Source organism: Ovis aries, chromosome 13 (assembly GCF_016772045.2).
Source record: "Ovis aries strain OAR_USU_Benz2616 breed Rambouillet chromosome 13, ARS-UI_Ramb_v3.0, whole genome shotgun sequence".
NCBI lineage: Eukaryota > Metazoa > Chordata > Mammalia > Artiodactyla > Bovidae > Ovis > Ovis aries.
The window spans coordinates 7,293,225-7,309,401 of record NC_056066.1 but is presented as its reverse complement, the minus strand read 5'-3'; the positions used below and the strand labels follow the sequence as shown (position 1 = coordinate 7,309,401).

The 16,177-nt window shown below is 40.9% G+C and overlaps 1 protein-coding gene across 3 annotated transcripts in view; it reads left to right on the top strand.

Annotated features, from left to right (window-relative positions):
* Window positions 1-5,090: 5,090 nt before the first annotated feature.
* SEL1L2 (SEL1L2 adaptor subunit of SYVN1 ubiquitin ligase) overlaps window positions 5,091-16,177 on the top strand; it is a 58,186-nt gene continuing 47,099 nt past the window's right edge. For 2 of the 3 annotated variants that reach the window (XM_027976484.2, XM_027976482.2), the window contains exons 1-2: window positions 5,091-5,155; window positions 10,453-10,615. In XM_027976484.2, the coding sequence (XP_027832285.1) occupies window positions 5,106-5,155; window positions 10,453-10,615 (213 nt within the window). In that variant the 5' untranslated portion in view covers window positions 5,091-5,105. The remainder of the gene's footprint in view (window positions 5,156-10,452; window positions 10,616-16,177) is intronic. The other variant, XM_027976483.2, reaches the window with a different exon arrangement.

The following is a 16,177-nucleotide window of genomic DNA, read 5'->3' as shown; positions in this document are numbered from 1 at the left end:
AGCCAATGAGAAAATTGCCTAGGACCCAAGTGGTTTATGAATATTAGCACCAATTATAACTATAACTATACATTATTTGATTCTTCACTTCTTTTATAATGCATGTCTTTCTGATAAATTAAGGATTTTAGATCATGAATTATATCTTTCTAAGTCAGGGTCTCTCTCATTTTAAGCTTTGCTTAGTAGATATTTGAAGAGGAAAAAAAAATTTTTTTTTTACTTATAATTTGTCTGCCATTTCCAAGAAATACCAATGGAGACATTTATGTCTGAGGACAATGATCTGGGGACAGAATGAATAAATTTGACTGTTGTAAATATCTGTGCTGTATTCAAGTGGATTTGAGTTGATGGCATCTTTATCTGACTAAACTCTGCTGAGTCATTCTTTCTTGGGTGGAATATTATTTTTAGAAATGGATCATTACTCTCCCACCTTATCTGAGATTGTATCTTTCTAGCAGACATTAAGGGCAAATGCGAAGAGCTCTTCTGATGCATTATTCGGAAAATCAGAAACTGAAGTTGGTTTATATTAAATACAGTTAAAATTAGATAGATGCAGTGTCTGTGGAGGCAAGCTTTTCTGCAGAGCAAAGATTTTCCCATTTTATTTTTCTGTATCATTTTAATGGTGAAAGCACCTAATTTTTAGTTAGATTAAAAGATATTCATCTCCTTTAACTCTCAATGTCAAGACATTCTTTTAACTCTCAGTGGTCCTGTATGTGATTCAAGAAGTAATAAAATTTGAGATTCAAACTAAGGAATTTAATATATTTTCCCTTTTATTTTTCTAGATCATTTAGATAATATTTATATACTTGAATTTAAATGTTAAAGTATTAAATTTTCTGATGAAACATTTAAGAAAATGAGTAATGCAGATTAAGGCAAGGGAAGGAACTGAGCAAAGATAGAGTTTCAAAATTTAGGATTTTGAAGAGCAAATTGCACTGGAGGATTGGCCCCCTCCCACAAGCAAGGGAGCTGGGCTCTTTTACTTCTTCATCCATCAGTCAGTGGCTAGAGGCCTCCAGCACCCTGCAGGATTGAACATCCCTGTTGTAAGACTTTGCCTTACTTGCTAGACCTCCTGGATTCTGGTCAACTTCATCCCTATTTCTCCTCAGCCATTTACCAGCTACACGTAGAGCCATTGCACCAATATAATTTCAGACTCAAAAGCAGTGATCTCTGATCAGGGCCAGCTTCCTGCCGCTTCTTATCCCTCTGTCTTTCTCCTAGCAATCCTGCCTTCACCGTCACAGTGCCCTGAGTCGCCTCCTCCCTTTCGTTCTTCACATCTCTGTCCACTCTCCTCAGTATCATTGGCTGCCAGCTTTGACTGCCTGGCCAGCTATGACTTGCAAGCTCTCTATCTTCGTTTAAAACATACTGCCCACCCCAGTTATTCTGCACCAACTGTTTCCTCCAAATGGAGTACCAGTTTCATCTTCTTGGTCTGGCAAATTCCTACTTACCTTTGGAGAACTGTCTAAAGTGCCATTTCATCTGTGAAGACTTCTTTCTTTCACTAGGCTAGAGTAAGGGACCTGAAGCAGGTGGGCATTTGCTGTTTGTGGGCTTCCCATCATCCATTTTACCCTTCTCACCATCCCAATTTCCTTTTCTGGAATTAGGTTTCCCCCAATGGATACATTCTTATAAGAATGTAATGAGATGCCTTGTCTTCCCTACTAGACTCATTAGACTCATCAGGGAGCTGGAACAGAGAGAGGAAGGTCTTAAAAGGATTCGATCCTCATCCATCCCAGTGGTCGCGTTTGCCACTGTTTACAAGGATGCTTTGATTCCTGATCAACCCCATTGAATCTGTGAACCTCCTAATACATTCCTTCAGCTTAAGTCAATCAGATTGGGTTTCTGTGGCTCACAAACAAAGAAGGCCCCTGTATTCCCACAGTGCCTTCTTATGTAGAGCCTACCAGATGGCCTTGTAATTTTTGGTAAACATGTTTGTCTCTGCCAGGCTAATCTACAATGTTTAGCATTGTGTCTAACACATGGTAAGAATCAATTCATACCAGTTAAATGAACAAGTAATGTATGAATGGCAGAGAACAAGTTGTCTCCAACTTTACTCTTTCTTCTTATATTTGAAACAAGCAAGTGGGCCATTTTTCTTCTAAAGATTTGCTTCTAGTCATTATGAATGGGCGGAGAAGGTGATGGCAACCCATTCCAGTACTCTTGCCTGGAAAAGCCCATGGACGGAGGAGCCTAGTAGGCTGCAGTCCATGGGGTCATGAAGAGTTGGACACGACTGAGAGTCTTCACTTTCCCTTTTCACTTTCATGCATTGGAGAAGGAAATGGCAACCCACTCCAGTGTTCTTGTCTGGAGAATCCCAGGGACGGGGGAGCCTGGTGTGCTGCCATCTATGTGGTCTCACAGAGTCGGACACGACTGAAGCAACTTAGCAGCAGCAGCAGCATTACGGATGAGAGGATTCTGCATGAATTCCACAGTGACAAGTGACAGGAGTTAAGAAATAGACTTGATTAGAGAATTTTACAATTGAAGTATCAGAAGGAAGAGGCATAGATTCCTGTTCATCCCATTGTCTCAGAAAAGTGATCTGGGTCTAGAGATCGATGGTTACTTGGAAGGTCCACCAACTACACTGTACTTTGAGTACAGTAATGAGAACACAGCCTTGTCAGAGGTGGGCTGCTTGGGCATCCAGTTGTCTAGGAAAGTCAGAGGTCCAGTCCATCTGGAAACCTTGGAGGCCCATGGGAAATCTCAGTCCTTCTTGCTTTTAGAGGGTAGCCACTGATCTGAGCTGAGTTTGGGTACCTCCCTTCTTATGGGGAGAAGAGGTAGCTTGTTTTCCATGTGATCCAGAGCTAGCATCAGTATTAGTTGCCAGGGATACCATTACAAAATACCATAGGCAAATTGGCTTAAGCGGCAGAAATGGATTTTCTCACAGTCCTGGAGGCTTGAAGTCCACAATCAAGGTGTTAAAGGGTTCATTCTCAGGCTTCTTTCCTTAGCTTATAACTGGTCACCTTCTCACTGTGTCCTTATAGTGTCTCCTTTCCATGCCAGCGTACTGCTGGTGTTTTTTCTGCTTAAACAGACTTCCAGTCATATTGGATTAGGGCTCCACTCAAAGAGCCTCCTTCAATCACTTCTTTAAAGACCTTACCTCCAAATAAGGTTATATTCTGAGGTACTGGGGGATGAGACTTCAACATACAAATTTTGGCGGTTACAATTCAGCCCATGACAGTCCCCAAATTAGATTGATAATATTGATAATAAGACTGAAAAAGTAATAAAATGTCTAGAACTGTCTACAAACTATGTCTCTGACAAACACTGAAGTCCAAATTCATCTAGTTGGAGCAAGTTCCACAGTTGCTGCTGCCTTAGATACTCCTCTAGCACACCTACTCACCCTTTATCCCTGAGGCTCATCCCCAGCCCTTCCCAGTCACTGGAGAGCTCCTATCAGGACAAAGCAACAGGCATCCACTGGCCGGCTGTTCAGAGGACCCCAGAGTCATGAAGGTCCTTTACAACAACTTCAGGGTTGTCTCCTCAAATCCTCAAATCATTTCCTGACTGTACTTTACCCAAATTTGGAAATCATTAACCTATACAAAGAAAAAGTGTTGTCAAGATAATTTTACTGGTAATGAAGCCCTCTTATAGTACATAAAACTTGTATTTGAGTACAGTTGGAAAGCCCCAAATAAAATTACATGTAAAGGTAAAAACCATGGGTAGAAATCTATAGTGGTAAATCATTTCTCATATGTATATGGATGTAGAGACAACCTTTCAACATTTATTCTCCCTCTTTGAAAGCATCTTAATAGGACCGATTGCCATTCCAAGCACAGATTAATATGTTTTCCCATTATTTTTCCTCTTTAATCGTTAAGTATAGATAACCTATAACTCAAAGCAGAAATTAGACACTAAATGTGTCTGGTGTTACTAAATTGATTGGATAACTTTAAGCATTCAAAATAATTGTAACCTGGATTGTAAATTGTAATTTTTTTAATTTACAAAAGAAAGTGGGAAGTTCTGATAGCATGTCAGGAGGAAGAAAAATAAGAACCACTTAAAAATTTTTTTGTGGTCTTGTTAATGAGGCATCAAATCCCAGAATGCCTCTCCTTTAAAATGGCTTCACATGTGGTTCACCTAATCAGAGGTTTCAGTGAGTGTCATAATGGACTTCAAGAGGCACTGTGATGCTATGGAAGGGTGTGTATGTGTGTGTGTGTGTGTGTGTGTGTGTGTGTGTGTGTGTGTGTGTGTGTGTATGTATTGGGGTGGGGGCTCTAAGGCAGATTTTCCTTCTAAACAGCTTTCTCCATCTGTAAACTGGTGATATGCTTTGAAAATTGTGAATTGTTATATAAATGTTTTAGAAGTATTATTATTGTAGCAGGTAAAATTATGTTTCTTAGTTTCCTTAGATACTATAAAATTTTACTCTGAGGTATCATCCCACAAGGCAAATTATTATTGATCCCCTCCTTTGTGCCTTCTACCCTGCCCACTTATTCCTGAAGCTCATCCCCAGCAGTTCTCAGTCAGGCTAGAAAGGTCTTAGAAAGACTCTGGGGAGGATGAGGGAGCATCTCTCCTCCAATCCTGAGCACACACTGCCCATGATATCTTCTGGTTCAGACAAGAGAGCTGAGCACTGGGCTAAGGCCCAGAGAGCAGGGCACACCCAGCCACTGCCTCCCTAGGAGGCCTTGCTTCCTGTCTTCTGCTTGCAGGGCGTTGCACCCCTTTTTCAGACTGGGGACATCTCTCTCCCTCCTATCATCAGAAACATCCATCTCTCTCCTCCATCCTCCAAGACCCTTTCACAAAAGAGAGGAAGAGAATACTTTCGTAGACAGCTTCTACCGTCTAGCCAAAGGTAGGGTGATCTTGAAATGCAGAGGCTAAAAAATAAGGAGAGCAAACCCCAAAATAATATGCCAGCACATTATTTTTAAAATGTAAAACACAAAATAATGTTATTTTTCCTTGTTTGTCCACATACAGTAGAAAACCAAGCAAAGAACAATTTCACGGATGAAGGAGACCAGCTTTTTAAGATGGGCATCAAGATCCTCCAGCAGTCTAAGAGCCAGAAACAAAAAGCAGAGTAAGTCCACCCAGCACTCAAGCCAAGTGCAATTTCCAGGTTGAGAAAAGAGAGCAATCCAAAATCTGATTTGTCATTAAAAGCTTATTGGTATAACAAATAAGCTTATTTGCCTATAAACTTTTGTTTTTAAAAGGATCAAATGGTGTTTAAAGAATCCTACAAATTATCAGCCTAAACATGTGGAAGACCTTATATATGAAACCGCAGTCCCTACACATTAAGTGAAACGCAGAATAAAGGCACTGATCTAAGCATTCAAGCAAAAGTATTGTTTTGGCTTTAATTGACTCAAGTGAAACAAAACATGTACTATTTGAAAAAAAGATGTATTGTTTGAACTGGAGTAGTTGTTGTTTTAGAATGCTTTATGCTGCCTAACAGCTTTTGTGCCTCGCTTTATGGTTTTCAGAACACTTTCATGTACGTGATGCCATTTTATCCCCAGAACAGAATTATGCGTTAAGAAGAGCTCCATTTTTACCCCGTTTGAAACTCTGGGGACAGAGATGCGAGGATGGTAAAGGGAGGTGATGACAAATCCACCGCTGGGAGGTGATCAAGCGGAGGCCATGTGGTCTCACACCGAGGCCCTGCTTCTCGTTTCACTTCTCTGCTCTGTCTAAATGGGAGGCAGAGCTATCTTTACCCCCCGTCCCCAGGAGAGAGGCACAACCTGAAGTCCTACCAAGTCTATAGTGACAACCTTGGAATCGAACTCTGGCTCTACTGTTTCCTGGCCGTGGAACTGAGAAAGTTACTTAACCCCTTGTGCCCTGGATAATGCAGTCTAGCTCTTAGAACCATGTCCGACACACAGTAATAAGGAGAAAGTGTTTGCCATTTTTATTTCTAGTCCTTTAACTGGTAAGTGGAAGGTGTGGAAGAGAAATCAAGTGTGTCTTGAACCTTAATAGAAGGAATAAACTCTGAACCTCCAACAATCCTGTTTCTTTTGTTTTCATGTGGATTAGGCATACCAGCCCTATGGGATGCTTCCCAGAGCTGGGGTAGCCAGCCTGAGGCAGGGCAGCTGCAGAGTCCATGAATTCTTTCCCAAAGCTCAAAGCCTCTGAGACGAGCGTAAGAGTGTAGAGGATCAGTTCAGTTCTGTTCAGTTCAGTCGCTCAGTCGTGTCTAGTTAAGGCTATGGTTTTTCCTGTGGTCATGTATGGATGTGAGAGTTGGACTGTGAAGAAGGCTGAGCACCAAAGAATTGATGCTTTTGAACTGTGGTGTTGGAGAAGACTCTTGAGATTCCCTTGGACTGCAAGGAGATCCAACCAGTCCATTCTGAAGGAGATCAACCCTGGGATTTCTTTGGAAGAAATGATGCTGAAGCTGAAACTCCAGTACTTTGATCACCTCATGAGAAGAGTTGACTCACTGGAAAAGACTCTGATGCTGGGAGGGATTGGGGACAGGAGGAAAAGGGGACGACCGAGGATGAGATGGCTGGATGGCATCACAGACTCAATGGACGTGAGTCTAGAGGATAGGGTGGGGGGATTAAGTATGAACCTGCTTATCACAACATCACAACTTCCATTTTTCAAGCTCCTTCTTTGTGTGACTTGTGGGATATTCTTCATTGTTCACAATGATATTGTAAAACATAAATTATTATCCCCAGATTATGGAGGAGAAAATAGGTCAAAAAGATTTTGATTTTTCCAAAGTGACAAGAAAAAGGAAGTAAGGCATTTGATCCTCTCTCTAGGGAAAGTTAAATTAGAAGCACTTAAGAGCTGAGCACCAAAGAATTGATGCTTTTGAACTGTGGTGTTGGAGAAGACTCTTGAGAGTCCCTTGGACTGCAAGGAGATCCAACCAGTCCATTCTGAAGGAGATCAGCCCTGGGATTTCTTTGGAAGGAATGATGCTAAAGCTGAAATTCCAGTACTTTCACCACCTCATGCGAAGAGTTGACTCATTGGAAAAGACTCTGATGCTGGGAGGGATTGGGGGCAGGAGGAGAAGGGGATGACAGAGGATGAGATGGTTGGATGGCATCACTGACTCGATGGATGTGAGTTCGAGTGAACTCCAGGAGTTGGTGATGGACAGGGAGGCCTGGTGTGCTGTGTTTCATGGGGTCGCAAAGAGTCAGACATGACTGAGCGACTGAACTGAACTGAACTGAATAAGAGCAAAAGAAACCATCCTCAGCAAAAACTCAAGCCTCATGCTAAGTGTCCCTGGGGACTGTCATGATGATGATGGAGTTAAACCAAGCTCCAAAAATACGATCCAGCCTTAGAGGGAAGTCAGCTCATTTGGGTGCCACTGAGCAGATGAGTAAGAAGGACAGGGAATCCTGAGCCCAGCCTAGCAGGATGAGAGAACAATGGCGTTCTGGGAAGGGCTTGTCCCTGAGATTCAACCTAGCAGGTGAACCCAAGGTGAGGGGCCCCATTGAGTCCAAGGGATTCCTAGATTCAGCCTGATGGGACAACATCACTCTTAGAAGGTTCTGCTTAACCTTGATAGGTGCCTTCCTTTCTTGACTTGAAGGATGAGGAGAAACCGAGCCCTTCACTGCAGGGCCATTAACCAGTGCAGGAACCTTCATGCCTACATGGTGTCACTCAATCTCAGGTTACTCTTTCCCAACCTATCCTGCTCCAGTCCTTGCCAAGAATCCCAGAAGAACAGCTTATGTGTGCAGCAGCACAGATACGTAAGAGGGTACATACACCTGAGTCTGCTGACTGTTCTAGGCTGGCAGCAGCAGAGAACAGAAAACAAATCTCTTCATAACCAGAGACCCCAGGAGTTTGTGGGCAAGATGTGTGAAACTCCTTCAGTGTTCAGGATTGTCTGCTTTACAGCCAACTTAGCCATCTCTAAGATTCTGGTCCGGGAAGAGAAAAGGCCACACCCCCAGAGCAAAGGGGAGCCATTTTGCTACTCTTCATCCTGTGCCCTGCCTGCCCCTTGCCTCACCACTCCTCACTGAGGGTAGCACAAGCCACAGGTGCTGCTAGTCCTTTTGCCTCATCCACACCCACATCTTGGCCTAATTCATTTGTTCAGTCTCTTCATATGTATGCGAGGAAAATTGTTGAACAAGCTCGTGGTTTTAGAAGTACAGATGTTAAACAAGCATATGTCAGGGAAACACAAACTTGTCTGAAAGAGCTGAGAAGCCTCCATGATATCCAAGGTTAACCGTCATTAAGAATTACTTATCAGCGAAGAAGGTTTGGAGATAAGCCTCTGACATGTCCTGCTGCTGCTGCTAAGTTGCTTCAGTCGTGTCCGACTCTGTGTGACCCCGTAGGCAGCAGCCCACTAGGCTCCTCTGTCCCTGGGATTCTTCAGGCAAGAATACTGGAGTGGGTTGCCATTTCCTTCTCCAATCTGACGTGTCCTAGAGATGCATTTAGCCTCCCCTTACCCCAGTATCCCCCCCCACCCCCCGCCAAGCATCCAACACCAAATCCTCTAGAGACACTCCAGACACCTAACTGAACTTTCTTTTGTGGACCTACCCCTCCTTCCCAGTTTTTCCTACTTTTTCCCTCGTGGGGATTGCAGTCCAGATCTTAATCCCACCTAATTTGCCATGACTTTTCTTCTACCCTGGGTCCAGCTTCTGGTATTCCACATATCAGCTTGGACTGCCCTGATAGGGGACAGAGGTACCCCTCCTCCCTCAGACTCAAAGCCACCTGGAGGGACTGGTTTTGCAAATGTTTGCTGCCTCTTGGGACCAGCAACTACATGTACTCCTGCCCCCTGCAAGTCCATCCCAGGTTTCTCTGCTCTGGACCATGTTGGTGCCCTTCTAGTCCCAGCAGACTGTGTTGTTGCAGCAACAAGCCATGTGACAGAAGAGCTCCGGGGAATCTGTACTTGGTGCCATACCTTTCCCGTGATGCCAGACCCGTGCATTCAGTGACCTTTGAAACCCTCTCTCTTATTATTTGCTTTCTGGCCCCCAGAACTTACACTTGATTTGACCACAGCTATTTTTTTGCTAGATCTCCTGGCTTCTTTTGGTTCCACTGTGATCTACTCTCTGTTTACCATCCAGGACCCTAATGCTTACCTGGATATCTCTCTTTCTTAGCCCTTCTGGCCTATTCTATTTGGCTCCAGCCTTTGACCATGAGCAACTTATTTTAATATCAGCATGGGTAGGGGTGTATAAAGCTGAATCTCCTAATCCTTCTGAATTGGTAGCTATGGTAGATTTGTGTGTTTATTCCTGCATTTGAGTCAAGGTCCCAGGCAGAGGTTAATGCTTTGTGATCTTACTGCTACCAAAGGGGAAGTGATAAGAATAAAAATAAATCCTCAGAGCACTCTGTCTCCAACACAAGTTTTGACCTTGCAAGGCTCTCCATCACTACTTGTTACACAGATCAGGTCTGGGTGACTTCTGACCAGGACTCATAAAATATACTGCAAGGCAATCCTCTGGTGTCTATATTTATAATCAGTAACTTTATGTGATTTACCCACAAATTATAGGAGAACAATTACCATGCCATAAAACTTTCTATGCAATAGTCTTAATAATAATTATGGCTGAATTTATTGAGGGCTTACTGTATATCAGGCAGTATGCCAAGAACTTCACATGGATTATCTCATTGAATCTTCCCAGCAGCCCCATAAAGTAGATGCTATTATTATCCAATTTTATAGATGACAGAGGCACAGAGAAGTTAAGTAACTTGCCTGAAGCTCTCAAACTAATTAATGGTAGATTTTAACCCAGTCAATCAGACTCTAAAGCCCTAAAAATCATTACGGTTTTGTTTCGTTATTGTTTTTCCAGAGTCTGGTTGTGCTAAAGAATATGCTCTGCTTCAGAAAAATATTTTGGAATGTAAAGGGACAGTTGTTCTCAATCATGAGAACTTCTTAGGTGTGACATTGCAGTTTTGATTTCTTAAAATTGATTTTAATTATATTGTTCAGAGTTCATTTTATAAATCAAATACTCATAAGTAATGGGATTTACTGTGGGAAGGTTTACTATTTTAGGACAAATGCCCCAGTTTTTCACTCCACTTGGTCTATAAGCTTGAAGCATGGATGATATAGCTTACATATTTCTCCTTTTCAGCAGCTTCATTATTTGTCAGATATATTTGAAATTATAGTCTTAGACTGGCTTAGGGCTGATAAAAATCTTCTGGTATAGAGATGTAATGGACTATATAGTGAAACTGTAGTGTTAGTAGCAATGTCAACTGGGTCCTTCTTGTTAGAAGCAAAATGAAGGAGGAGCAGAAATTTTCATTTCTGATACTCACACTTCTAACTTCATATTCTTGAAACAGAGCCTACATATTCTTTGCCAAAGCAGCTGATCTGGGAAACTTGAAAGCTATGGAGAAAATGGCTGATGCTTTGCTATTTGGAAATTTTGGCATGCAAAACATTACAGCAGCTATCCAATTATATGAGTCCTTGGCTAAGGAAGGATCATATAAAGCCCAAAACGTGAGTTTTAAGAGAAAATTAAATCTTAAATAGCTACCTCCTGAAATAACTATAGACAAATAACATGTGAGAGGAGTTGAGCCTCTGCTGCACAAGCCCAGGCCTAGGAAGGTTACTGCAATGCCCTAAATGTTCCATCAGGACACAAGGCAGGAACCTGGGGCAAGTCCTTCTAGCTCCTGAGTGACTTTCAGGAGCGGAACAGAGCTGCTCTCTAATCCCCCTTCCCATCTTCCACGTCCATGTGTGTGTTTCAAAATAATGTGAGAACTCCAAGCCCCTAACATAGTTAAATTTTATAAAAAATACACTGTATTTACCTATGCAAAGAAATATGGAACTAAATCTATTTGTTTAGGATGATGTTTGCCTGGTTTTCACCTGGTTTAAATATTTTACAAGCTATATAAATTTGCTTTTCTATTTTAGTGTGTGTTTCATTTTATGGGGCTTTCTTGGTAGCTCAGCAGTAAAGAATCTGCCTGCAGCGCAGAAGACACAGGTGTGATCCTTGGGTCAGGAAGAGTCTCTGGAGAAGGAAGTGGCAAGCCACTCCAATATTCTTGGCCTGGGAGATCCCGGAGACAGAGGAGCTTTGTGGGCTACAGTCCGTGGGGTCACAGAAGTAGGCCGTGACTTAGTGACCAACCAACCAACCAACACTTCATTCTATTCCCAGAATAACAGAAGCATTTCATAGAAAATCTGGAAAACAATGAAAACAAAACAAAAAAAAGCCTCTCATAAGCCAGCCATCCTGACTGCACTACTAGTCAGGACCACTTTGTGTTTCTGTTTGGCTTCTTTCCCTTTTTACAGCACCATCATCACAGAGGAAGCGCACGCATTGTTTTGTTTTTGGCTGCTTGTACTTAGTGTGGTAGCAAAAGTATGTTTTCATGTTCTTGGCCTTCTTAATGAAAACACTTCTTTCTGGTTACAAATGAAATTTATACTGATTACAATTTTTTAAAAAAACAACCCTGTGAATTCAGAAAGTTTGAGGAAGAGAGTAAAAATTACCTAAAAGCTTTCTTCTCAGAGATTACTTTTTTTTTCCCATCAAGTAAATGTAGAAGCTAAGCTTTGGAATCAGACAGATTTAACTTCAAATCCACTCTACCACTTTCTGCTTAACAAAACCCTTTCCCCTTCTGCGTTAGAATTTGACCTTTGGTTCACCCTCTACTTGTGATTCCCCTGGTGATATGATAGGAATAAAATGTTCTCTATGTTTCCAGGTAGTATTACTTATCGTTGAAATGACCTCTGCTTGGTAAACTACCTTGGGAGAAACTCTTATGAGCTATACATACAGGGACCCTGGGCAATATGGACTGACTATGCCTATGGAGTTCTTACACAGGGAATGAGGCTTTTATGTCAGGGCGGCTGCCACACCCCCAGTGTAGATCTCATCTCCTTGAGTCTGGTCTGTCGTCTGAAGCACTAAAGATGAGGGCTGCTGGAGGACTGTGTGACCAGCTACAAGGACTCCTACCGAAAGGAGGCTGATGCTGCCCTCTGGCAAACTCTGGTTGCTATGCTACGTCCACCTAAGCAGACTGACAGGTGTAGCCTCTTGTGAGACTGCATTCATTTGAACCAGAAGTTGGACCAGGGGAACTCTGATGGGTGTGGCAACGTCCCTAATTTTCATCTGTAGAGTTAGGATAATGATAAAACACCAGATATTGTGTTTATTTGGTTCACTACTGTATCTCTAAAAATATAGTGCAGGGCCTGGGACAGAAAAAAATATAGCTCAATAGTGAATTAATTCATGATGAATGAATGAACAAAGTTGTGAGTATTAAAATAGTGTGTGAAGGCACTTAATTCTATACCTGTAACTTTATAATCATTCACCAGAAAAATATATATATATAATTATTATTATTCTATTATCCTTCTAGAATTTTTTCTATAGCTTTGTAGAATGTGTTTTACAAAAATGAGACATGGTTTAATTACTGTTTCCTAATCAGCTCTTGATTCCCTTAATAATATATCATATTGAGTTAGTCAAAAAGTTCATTTGGGTTTTTCCATAAGCTCTTATGAACAGACTTTTTGGCCAACCCAAATAGATCTCTTTCCCTGTGAATATATCCCATATTTGGTTAATCAAAAATGTAAAGTTCCAAAACAGACCAAATGCTATCATCATGTCCACCACTACAAATAATATTACCTAACCCCTAGGTAATGAAGTAGTGAACATGTGCTTTGTCAGTGGGTATATTAATTAAGTCAGCAGTGGTTTCTTGGACATTTACTATGCGCCACACACAATCTTGTTGATGGGAAGAAAAAATTAATAGGTCAAAGTCCTTATGGGCCAATCTTAAATATAAACAAATACTTGCAGCACAGTTTAGGTGGACTAGAGTTAAGGTATAAAGTGCTTTAGGCACGGAAAAGTGTCTGACTGGCTTTGCCTGGGGCAGGTAGAAAAGGCTTCAAGGATGAAGGAACATTTACACTCAGTCTAGAATACTGGATATAGGCAACATGAAGGATTTGTCTGAACTTGAATGACATATCTGATGCAAGGTCAAAACACTACTCCCAGAAAAGAAATCCCAAATTAACATAATTGGTACATTAAACATATGGACTGAGAGCTGACATCAGAGTTTTATTCCACACACTCTAGGTAGCATGGTTCTGTGGCATAGACCACAGACAAGGAGGGCAAGAAAGCAAAATGTGGATGAGGACAAATGTTTCACCTAAAAGGCCAACATTAACCTGATATGCAAAATTCAGCCACACTGTAGAAGTGCTACGATACTGATTGAAAAAAGTCTCTGCCCCAAGCTCCTCTTGTGCTCTCCCTGACAACCTGAACACTCTTATTCTTCTCTCGGACTCCCCTTCCTCACTTAGGCTCCCATGATATTGAGCCAAAGTGTTATCTGGATGGGCAGGGGGCCTAGAGGACACCCTGGTCCAGTGCTACAGCTGGATTCTATTCTAATGGATGCCGGATTCTAGTCTGGAATTTTAACTTTTATCCCAGTCATCACTACAGGAAAATCTATTTCCAACAGCAAGTCCTTGTGCAGTTGATTTATCTCCTTGTACAAAGCACAGTTAAAAATATTCTGCGGTAGAAACGTTGCTTTGTTTGATGACTGGTTTCTGGGACCAGGCTGGCCACATGCCATATTGATCACAGTTCTCTAACAGGACTGGCCAGGTGACCACCTTTCTTCTCAAGCTGTTTGTGCCAGGTTGATATAGGAAACGTTGCTGGGAACTGTGGGGACAATGCAGCAACAGAAATGTGGCTGAAGAAGCTGAATTGTGTACTGAGAATGACAGCAGAGGACGGTGAGAGGGACAGAGGTAAAGAGAGAACAAAGACACCTGTCTCTGGGGGAGAGGTCAAGGGCAGCTGGAAATGCTGAAGGGGATAGATGGGAGAAGCCAGGCACCAGCGGGCTCGTGGAGCCCTGGTTTAACAAAGAAAGCGAGAAAGATGTGAATTCAGATTATAAAGTGGCATTGAGGGCATAGGGGGAGAAAGGCAGCTTCAAGCTACGTATAAAAGGGAAGCTGATGGAGGCAAAGAGGCATAATTATTTCTTTTCATGCACCTTGAATGGTTCATCTGACAAAAATCCAAATAAACTGAAAGAAATCCCAATAAGGGCAATAGAAGCAATTAAGATTGTGAACAGAGTTCACTGAATTGATTTTCAAGACAACTGTACCTTCTGAAAAAAACTATTCATGAATTAGTCTTCATGAAAATGGTGAAAACTGAAGAAAGAGCAAGCAAAAATAAAAATAGAGGATCTTATAAGATACTGCACTATACCAGCTAGAGGTAGTTAGGTATTTTTTATTTCTCTGATTCTCATTTAGGAAGCAGAAATTCAGAATTAGAAAGGCTCACTCTTTTCAATAATAGTGATGAACCATTTTAATAGGAAAATTTGTTTGTTAATTTGCCAAACAAGAAGGTAGGGCCTAAACCTCATTTGCTTTAAGAATCAAGAAATGGATCATTCACATTGTATCACCTTAAAATTAATTGAATCATGGTAATGATTATTAGCACTGTGCTACAACTGAAAAAAAATCATTTTAGTATCAAATAATCATTTTGATAATTCTAGGACTACCTGTGTAGAGCATTTCTTTTTGTTGTAAATCATCTTTTTGTATTAAGGGTACAAAAAGGAACTGAGTTTTTCATCAGGGTTGATTCACATTTTTGTTCGGCTTGCAATTTAATCTAAAAAGAATGACCACAGATGCTTTCAAGACTCGTAAAATAATTACAATAATTAAATGCTTGATCTTTTTTCTCTTTTAATTTCTTATATAAAAAGTAAAAGGAGGAATATTTAATTTTTAAACTGTTAATATGGAACCTGAGTAATTTACTTTGAAATTGATTAAAATATCCTCTACACTTAACTCTTTAAATTTAAATCCCAGCTACTATAACACAGCATAGTGGTTGTGAGTTCAGAGTCTTATAAACAAATCTAATGTGCAGAGTCTGACCTTTTAAAACCACCATTGATGTCATCACTATAGCGTAGCTTCTCTTCAACTTACAGCATTTATTTTTCTAGGTTAAGATTTAATCATTCTATAATCCATCTCATTGCACCTCAGCCTCATCTCAGAAAATACTGAAGACCAAAAACTTATTACTATAAAGTTTTAGGTGACAATGCCCAACTGTAAAGAAATAGGACAACCCTGACTATAATTGGCATATTTACTACATGATAGCCCATGACATCTTTTGTCTTCCACGAGTGCCTGGCATGTTTTAAAGAGTGAAAAAAAAGTGGAGCCCTCCAGAGAAATAATTTAAAATCACTCGTCATTTTTCTGCTAAAGAAAGAAGCGTGCTCTTTGAGTTGATTATTTGAGGCTTCAAAAGTCATGGTTTTAGTTCCTTACTTTATAGTCTGAGCATTATACAGATAAAGCACCCTCCCCCCTGCAATCATAGGATAAAAATTAACTCCCCTACAATCCACAACCTCCCAACCTCACAATTTTCTCCAAGAGGATCAGGCCAAAAAGCGTGGTAGGCTCTGCACAGAATGATTCAGTGTTGGTGAAAGTATCTTAAAATACACGATCAACTAAGTAGAACAGTATCTTCACTTTCTTATACAAAGGTCAGCATATTTGTGTTCTATCAAAGTTTCTACATACACAAGATTCTAAATTGAGCAGAGTCAAAAATTGCTAAGAGCTGCAAGAAAAAATAGATTATTTTGCCAATAACATTGGCTAAAGATATTTTTGCAAGGAGCCAATTTAACCATTTTAAATATAACTATAGAGGTTTGAGGAGTATCAGGATTCCAGCCTTTCTTTTGTAATAACAGCCTTTATGATCAACTTTCCCCAAAATGGAACCTTTGAGACTAAAGAGAAACTGACAGTATAGTAAGTTTTTTTAGTGTATGAATTAAGTAGACGACAAATTATAAACCACATAGTAGAGCTATTATGCTTTTAGGAATTGAACTCTCTGCATTCAGTTTCCTAGTTTAAAAAGTAACATAGTTCTTTGTCCTT